General features: G+C 36.4%; 1 protein-coding gene across 6 annotated transcripts in view; it reads right to left on the bottom strand.

Moving 5' to 3' along the window:
- Window positions 1–10,000, bottom strand: part of myo9ab (myosin IXAb) — a 91,582-nt gene that overhangs the window by 60,332 nt on the left and 21,250 nt on the right. For all 6 annotated transcript variants that reach the window (XM_084094421.1, XM_084094422.1, XM_084094417.1 and 3 more), the window contains exon 2: window positions 3,420–4,341. In XM_084094421.1, the coding sequence (XP_083950547.1) occupies window positions 3,420–4,265 (846 nt within the window). In that variant the 5' untranslated portion in view covers window positions 4,266–4,341. The remainder of the gene's footprint in view (window positions 1–3,419; window positions 4,342–10,000) is intronic.

The raw sequence follows: 10,000 nt of genomic DNA, 5'->3' as shown, positions 1-10,000 counted from the left end.
CAGCACTCTGACTCTGTAGGCATTATTGTCCGACTCGAAATGAACACCGTTACTGAGAGTTTCTGATATTATCATCATTCCGTGAGATGATATTGTCCTGAGAGACTGAGCGCGAGCTCATGAAGCTCCGCCCCCTGTGCTGTGCAGCAGCAGCTTATTTGCATTTAAAGGGCACACACTAAAACAGCGCGTTTTTCTGTGACCCAAAAAATGACAATTTAAACATGCTGTAAAAAATGATCTGTTGGGTATTTTGAGCTGAAACTTCACATACACACTCTGGGGACATCAGAGACTTATTTTACATCTTGTGAAAAGGGGCATAATACGGGACCTTTAAATGATAATTAGGTGCATGTCTCTTTAAATGATAATTATGTGCATGTCTCTTTAAATGATAATGAGCAACTAACTTCCTTATAAACCAATGTGATGTGACTAGAAAGAACAAACACACAAGAAGCAAACGATTCAGAATGACTCTTATGAACCGATTCTTTTAGTGAATCACAGGCGATTCCTGAAAAAGCTGATCTCCGATCACACATCCGCATCATTAATGGGATATAACGACCAGTGAAATTAAATCCGTCACATGATGCAGTGCAGGCTGATGATGTCATGTTAGTCTCATTATGATGATGTGAAATCCTCGTTTAGACACACACGCATGTTCGTGTTCCTCTTTTCTCATCTTTTAGATGCCAAAAATCTATATTTTTTCATGTTTAAAGACCCGGTTTATACTAAATTAATTTGGTGTACTATATACTATATATTAAAGTATTATTTTAAAAATATTTAGTTTCTATTAAGGTGCATTGTGTTTTATACTTCGTATAGTACCGTGTATGTATTATTTAATTTTTGTAATTTATTTAATTAAATCAAATTTTTATTAATTTAAATCATATTTTGTATTAATAGTTTATTTATAACTATTTTTATTTAGTCACTTTATTTATTGTAATCTAAAGTTATAGTTTAATCTAATTTCAATTTTAATTATTATTTATTTATTTATTTATTTATATATACTTTATTTTTATCTAATTCATTTATTTATTTATTTAAATCTAGTTTTTATTATTTATTTTAATTAAATGTTAAATTATTTAATTACATCTCATTTTTATTTATTTACTCATATTAATACACAAATAAATGCAGATGCAAACGCTTAGCCAGTGTGTGTGTGTGTGTGTGTGTGTGTGTGTGTGTGTGTGTGTGTGTGTGTGTGTGTGTGTGTGTGTGTGTTCTCTCATGTGTGAAATGTCAGCGCGCGCGTCAGGTCGACCCATCATCAGAAACACTCGGAGAGAGTAAATGAACACACTAATTAGTCAGTGTGATAACGATGACATCATCAGCTGCTTTTTAGTTCCTGGAGAAATAATCAGAGTTAAAGTAGAACTACACACACACACACACACACGCACAAACCACTGAAATAACACTGATTCTACACTTGCTTTTGCTGCAGTAACTATGACATTTTGACAGAAACTATGATGGTCACATGGTCAGAAATATGGCTATTACACACTAAACTCACACTTGTCAGTGTGTATGTGTGTATTATATAATGTGTGTGAGCAAAAACACACCGTATCTGTGTTCAATCTGAGATTGTCACTGTTGACATGCATGTCCGACAAATACCGTCCGCTATTGACTAGACAAGAAGAACGTCCGTCTGGTATGTGTTAAAATATCACATACACACACACACACACTCACACGCAGACTCACTCACTCACACACACACACAAACAGTCACACATAAACACACACACACAATCACGCGCAGACTCACTCACACACACACACAAACACAGTCACACACCCATACACTCAATCACTCAAACACTCACACACTCACACACTCACACGCACACACAAACAGTCACACATAAACACACACACACACACACAATCACGCGCAGACTCACACACACACACACACACACACAAACACACACCCATACACTCAATCACTCAAACACTCACACACTCACACGCAGACTCACTCACACACACAAACAGTCACACATAAACACACACACACACACAATCACGCGCAGACTCACTCACACACACACACACACACAAACACAGTCACACACCCATACACTCAATCACTCAAACACTCACACACTCACATGCAGAATTACTCAAACACACAAACACAGTCACACACCCATACACTCAATCACTCAAACACACACACTCCATAAGCGTACTGAGTGACATCACAAACACAAACAGGAGTGCAGGAATAGTTGTCATAACTGCAGGAAGAGCGAATGTTTCTATTTCCGTGACGGAAGAGACGCGGTGCATAAACACTCGTTCTCACTCTTTCCAAACGCCAGCATCCAACACACACTTGAGCAAAGAACGCGTGTTTTCAGACACCCGTAGCCCGATCACACACCAGCGTTGGGTTCAGACTCAGAGATGCTCATTCGCCGGCTCTCTGTGTGTTCACATACAGTACACGAGTCGAACGCTGAGCAAGTGTGAGAAAGTGATGTAATCAGATGATAGAGTGTCATTATCAGCCTCAGGCCTGGAGAGAGAGAGAGAGAGAGAGAGAGAGAGAGAGAGAGAGAGAGAGAGAGAGAGAGAGAGAGCCACGACACCAGAGAAGAGAGAAAACCTCAGCCAGGCGTTTGATGGATCAGCGGGCGAGTCGGGTTTCAGGGTGACACAAGAAAACACACTTTCTGTACAAATCAGCCAAAGACGAGACTCTTGCACGAGCACTTCAGGCACGCAGCAGCTTCTAGAATATCAGACGGCAGATGCACTGAATATTCACATGTTTGTGAGGATTTCACTGGCAAACAATTAGGAAAATGTGACTTTCACATATGGTTTTATGCAATATTTTGATTCAAATTAATTAAATTTTTTTTTTTTTTTTTTTTTTAATTCAATCATTTGTTTGAGTCACTCTAAAATATTAGAGTTCAAATGCATAGTTCGCCGGTGCTAGGCTAGCGCGAGTCAACGGTATCTGCTAGCCTGCCATTAAAAACAGTTTTACCCACAGTACACCAAAAGCAAATGGTAATTTGATTTCTAACATTATTCTCTCAACAGACATTTACATCGATAGTCTGGCGTTATAATTGATTTGTTTTTGGTGTACTGTGGAGTGGGTAAAACTGTTTTTAATGGCAGGCTAGCAGATACCGTTGACTCGCGCTAGCCTAGCACCGGCGAACTATGCAACTGGAAGGACTGGATGAAAAATGTTGAAAACTGTCTCCACTGATAAATAACACCCAGGCTAACTTGGAAATGAGATCCGATGTCCAAAATCCTGAACCACCCCTTTAAAAATTCATATCATAAGAAAAATAATAGCCGGTATACCGCCCAGCACTACTGAAGATTAAAGTGCCCCTCACCTCCAGAACAGGCCCGGCTCCGAGGATGATCTGCTCGACGCCGCTAGCGAAGCCCTTCTGGCTGAGCGCCGTCAGGTGATGGATCAAGAAGTTGGTGCTCTGAGTCTTTCCCGATCCGCTTTCTCCAGAGATCACGATGCACTGGTTCTTCCTCCTCTGGAGCATCGCGTGATACGCCGCGTCCGCCACCGCGTAGATGTGCGGCTCCAGCTTCCCCAGCTGATGGTTATCGTACATTTTGACGTATTTGGGATTGTAAACGGGCAGGAACTTGAAGGGATTGACGACGATCAGAATCCCACCGACGTACGTGTAAATCTTCTCCTGCCGAAAGCGTCCGCGAAGGTTCTCGAGCAAAGTTCGCTCGTTTAGATCCGGGAGAGCGCAGAGGTCGGCCACGTACTGTCCCGCGGGGGGTTGCGGGAGAAAACCGCGCTCCACCATACGCCTGCGCTCCTCCGTCACACGCAACCACATCTGAAGGTTCCCGTAATGGATGGATCCGTCAAGGTTCTTTTCCCGCAAGAGGAACCGGTAATCCTCGCCACCTAGCCGGTTCTCCAACGCCATTCGCGGCCATAGCATCATACGCTGAACCGGACAATCACACGGATTCAGGATCCATTCCTCCCCGCCGAACTCCTTGACCTCGGCGAGCACGTAGAGCCGCGCGCGGTCCAGCTGCAGTCGCTCGATTAGCAGCTCGATGACCTCGGCCGCCGACGTGACCTTTCGGGCCGTGACGGGGCAGTAGATGGTGCCCTCGGATAGCGCTCCGGGATACACGCGCAGCGTGAACTCCGAGTCCTCGTAGCGGCGACGCCCTCCGGCGTCATGGCAGCTCATGATGGGGCAGCAGTTTCCATCGGCTCGAGACGCAACGCCAACGCCAGAGTCACGCGCCGCATTCACGGCATCCCACCTGCGGAGAGACGCACACCGTCAGACAACTCGCTGCACAGGCAGTGCTGGTACTGTAACTAAAACTTAAACGATTACTAATCAATTTTTTTAAAAATTTATAAAATAGTTTTTTGATTAAAAAAAAATTATAATTTTTTTTAATCAATTTTTTTAATCAAAAATTATTTTATCAATTGATAATTAAAAATTAAATAAAATATGCCTTGATAATTAAAATAAAATAAAATAAAACAAAATATGCCTTGGCAATTAACAAAACAAAAAAAACTTAGCAATTATCAAAATAAATAAAATATGCCTTGGTAATAAAATAAAATAAAATAAAATAAAATAAAATAAAATAAAATAAAATAAAATAAAATAAAATAAAATAAAATAAAATAAAATAAAATAAAATAAAATAAAATAAAATAAAATAAAATAAAATAAAATAAAATAAAATAAAATAAAATAAAATAAAAATTATGAAAAACTTAAACTTAAATGAAAATTAGAAATGTTGTTTAGCAACTAAAGGAAATAAATAAGTTGAAGTACTAAAATGACTAAAACTGAAATAAAAATAAATTAAACCTAAATAGAAATATATTTTTAAAAAATAGAAAACTGACAAAAGCACAAAACATCATTACTAAAACTTTAACTAAAATTAAACTGAAAAATAAAAATATAAAAATAATATAGTATTAAATGAAAAACTTAAATGAAAATGTTGCCTTTGCAACTAATTGAAATTAATAGGTTTAAAGTACTAAAATTACTCAAATGGAAATAACTATATTAAACTGAAAAGAAATATTTAAAAAAATTATTAAAGCACAAAAACAAATTATTAAAAAAAAAATTTAAATGAAAATATGCAAATAAATGGTAATTCAAAACATATTAAAAAATACTCTAACAGTCCATAAATAATTTCCCACTAAAATAACACTATTCTGAATTCATGAACACAAACTCAAGACTGAGAGACGTAACAAAACAGCTTCTCATTGGCCACACAGGAATTTAATTCTGATTTCTTTAAAAACTTCTTTTAACTTTTGCTAAAAACTCCTTCATAAAAAGAGCATTTTACACATTACGAAAACCAGATTTCATTCCCACAGACAGCATTGTATGTTTGGAAAGCATTTTAAGAGCAGAAATGAGTTATCTTGAGAACATCATCCATCCAGCGAGAGCGGAGTGTGTGAACGCCAGCACTGAACAACACTGACGGGCAACAGCAACTGTGTGTAGTGTGTGTTTATCTTACCACGATCTGGTTTACAGCACACACACATTCCAGCTCAGTCACTGCTAAACCACACTTACAGACAGATGCATGACAACACACACACATATTACAGCTTTAGACTCACACAGATTTAGAGTAGAGACTCGTGTCGTGAGCGAATGATATTTGGTCATTTTAATGCAACGAATAATGCAAGTTTTTTGTATTTTCAAAAATGGAGTAAATATTGTGCAAAATAAGGGTAAATGTGTCATCTGTGCTCATTAAACTGTATTTTATCACACGGTTTCTATCAGCTTCCAGAACTCAGACAGGATTATGGTCTATAAATGCAAAGTTAAATACAGTTTTATAGATGAACAGAAGATGTTGTTCTAAACATTCAGACGTGGGTAAAAATAAATAAATAAATAAATAAAAAATATTTGATGAAAAACAAATAAAAATGGGAAATGTTGCCTTGGCAAATGAAAGTTGATGTAAAATAACTAAAACTGCAGAATAAATTACTACTATATAGAAATATTTAAAAATCAAAAACTAATACAAATGACAAACAAACTTAAATTTCTATAACTGAAAATATGAAAATAAACAGTAATTCAAAACATAAAAATACTATAAAAGTATATAAATAAATATATTTACTTTATTTTACTATAATATAGGTTTTATTTTAATATATTATAATTTAATTTAATATATTATTTTATTACAAAAAAATTTAATATAAAATAAAATATTTGATTTGATTATTATAATATAATATAGTAATATTTTATCATAATCTAAAATACAATGTATTATATTGTATTAAAATATAAAATAAATTACATTCAAATAAAAAAATATATATGTAGTAATTGTAAAGACATAAAATATACACTAAGAGTATGTAAATAATATCCCACTGTCTGAATTCATAAACATCCATAAACTCAAGACTACAATCTTACGGTATATAAATGTCAAGTCCAGCAAGGGTTTCTAGGTTTGTTGATGCCATTTTAAACATTCAGAGTGGGCGTAACACACATCTTCTGTTCCTGTTATGAAAGCGCTGGTATTTCAGAGGTGTGTGTGTGTGTGTGTGTGTGTGTGTGTGTGTGTTTACAAAGGCACTGGAAATGAGAAGCAACCCTGTAAAGTGTCATGGGCTGTCGTTCCTGACGACACAATGCTCTCTATCTGTCATTCAACTCTTCTCAATTCATCCCGTCTCATTTCCTGAGGCTTCTGGCCCGCGTCCAGCTCTTCCAGGTGTGCAGACACACACACACACACACACACACACACACACACACACTGGCTTTTGTCTGTGGGAGAAGCTCGTCCTCTGAGAGCATGAACGCTTCTGTTCGTCTGCGCGCGCGCGTGTGTGTGTGTGTGTGTGTGTGTGTGTGTGTGTGTGTGTGTTAGCGCAGCTGCTTTCAGGAAAGTTAATCTACAAATCATCATTTGCTCAATCATGTCATCCCGAACTCTTCTGTGGGACTTTTGGAGAATCTCCAAGCTTGTTTCCACTGGATGAGAGAACACAGAGCCGTACGGTTCAGATCTGTGTGAGCTTCTGCAGACAATGCAGTCCCACAATGCAATGCAACAACCTATGTGGACAAACAGCAAATCTACCCAGGACTATCAATTAGAAATGCATTGCTTTACCCAACATTTGTGTCAACAGTATCCAGTGCAAGAGGCGGCCTATGTAGAGCACTCACAGTCACACACACATTCATACACACACCTTCAACATTTCTCACATCATCACAGTTTATTCGCTATAGTTTAGAAAACGGTGATAAAATATGAGCAGAACTCAGTTGATATTTGACTGGTTTTGTCCGTCCTTCTGTTAGACTGTCTCACACATGAATTATGTTGAATATCTGTCAGCTGTTAAATTTAACTACACAATTAGATAATACCAGTTTAGCTCAACCAGTGACCAAGCAATGCTTCATTGTGTTCAGTCTGTGTGTAAAAAGAGCATTAGCAATTAAAGAAAACACACTTCAGCAAAACATGATCAGCTCAAAGTGTCTGGATCATTTATGGCCCCAAATGTCACTGGTAGTCACTGTATGAAGAATTATTGGGTATAATATGTCACAGTTTACTTTATTCTGCTCTCCTCACTTACAGAAATGAACTATAGTGTCCTGATCACACTAGTGGAACAATATCAGAGATGATCTCTGGTGTCTGAATGATGTTTGACTGTATGAGCGCATCTACAGTGTACAGATCGACCGTGTGTTGAGTGACATCACGTCTGCTCTATTAACACACTTCTGTCTTTCATTAAATACAAATCCTCCTTAAACTCACTTGACACACAAACACTCGAGAATCTCCCTATCCCATGATGCCTCAGGTCTCTGATGCTGACAGGAGGAATATTTCCCCTTCACCAATAAAGATGATTGACAGGCCGTAATGAACTGCAGGAGAGAGAGAGAGAGGGAGATGGAGAGAGAGAGAGAGAGAGAGAGAGAGAGAGAGAGAGAGACATATAGAGGATAACAGACACTCCTCACGGTTTTCCCGGGATCGTTCTGGACTGTCAGTGCCGTCAGCGGGAAGCTTTTCTTAATAGAGACAAATGAAAGACTTATGGCTATATTGGCTTATTGGACAGGCACCGAACATACAAGAACACAACAGGAACTGAAAGAGGAAATATAGAGATAGAGATATAGAGATATAGAGATATAGATATAGATAGAGATAGAGATATAGAGATATAGATATAGATAGAGATAGAGATATAGAGATATAGAGATAGAGATAGAGATAGAGATAGAGATAGAGATATATCTATATCTATATATATATATATATATAAAATGTTTTTATATTATATTTATCTATATTATTTATACTGCGAGATATATAATTTAGTAATAGTTTAGTAGTTTATATATATATATTTATTTTATTTTTTTATTATTTTTTTTATGGTTTAATAATATAAAACATTTGGTTTTTAGTACATGTTGCGTTTAAAATAAAAATAGGGCTGTCAGCAGAATATAAAATTAATTAATCTCATGATTTCTGACCAGCCTTTAGAAAGAAATATAACAACAATATTAAGATAATGATCAAATAATAAAAATAATACAAATATTGTTAAATATTTAAGATGTAAGTGAACTTTGACCGCCCTAAAAAATTAATTTTGCATGTATAAATACATACTTAAATATTTTTATTTATAATTATTTAGAACAAATAATATAAATGTATACTATATCATTGATACCGTGTGAGAATACAAATAAAAATTATAAAGAAAAAAAACGTTTTTACTAAATTATATATTTAGTTTTTATAGTGTCAATAAAACAGAGAATCATTTGAATGTTTAATAATTTTTTTTAAATCATAATCATAAAATATTTAATTTTAACATCTTGCTGTTAAAAATAGGGCTGTTAGTAGAATATAAAATTAAGTTATGATTAATCATGATTTCTGACCAGTCGTTAGAAATATATAGATAGAAAATCATAATGGAATTTTGCTAGAAAATATTGTTAAACATATTTAAGATGCAAGTGAACTTTGACAGCCCTAAAAAATACATTTCGCATGTATACATACATTTAATTAAATATATTATACATAGTTAATGATATTCAATTAAACATCTTTATTTACAATTACTTACAATTACTGACTTTAGTACTACTCAAGTAATTGCAAGTAATTGAAAGTATTTTTAGATAGATAGATAGACGATAGATAGACGATAGATGATAGATAGATAGATAGATAGATAGATAGATAGATAGATAGATAGATAGATAGATAGATAGATAGATAGATAGATAGATAGATAGATAGATAGATAGATAGATAGATAGATAGATAGATAGATAGATAGATCAGGTTCACTCGGTTGATGATGTCATCCCGAAACCACCTCAGGTTTTTTAAAGAATCCATAATGACACAATCATCCTGTCAGTTTCCACATCAGCTGCTCCTGATTGGCTGCTGATAAGCGTTATAACACATGACGTGATTCCCTCTGCTGGCGGCTGGAGAGAAGGATTGGGGTCGGGGGTCAGGGGTCAGAAGTCAGCTGAAGGGGCATATTTGCTCAGGCCTCGACAGGTTAAACCGCCTCAGAACGAGAAACAGTGCAAACGCACGTCAGGTGACCAGGAAGGGCGGGAACTGCTCATTCGTCACTTCTCTGAAGTGCGGGAGTGGAGAGACTGTTGAAACAAGGATCAGCTCGCAGACACACAGCCTTTATGAAGAACAGAGAGGTCACGAATGAGAAATATGACAGATACAGATATGACCGACGTTCCTCTGGTTAATTATTAGAATGCTTTTGCTAAACCCGATAAGAGACGATCACATCCTCAATCCGCTGATGAGCAGTTCATCTCAACACATC

The sequence above is a fragment of the Abramis brama genome, assembly GCF_963993115.1.
Source record: "Abramis brama genome assembly, chromosome: 20".
Taxonomy (NCBI): Eukaryota; Metazoa; Chordata; class Actinopteri; order Cypriniformes; family Leuciscidae; genus Abramis; species Abramis brama.
This window is presented reverse-complemented; position numbering and strand designations above follow the sequence as displayed.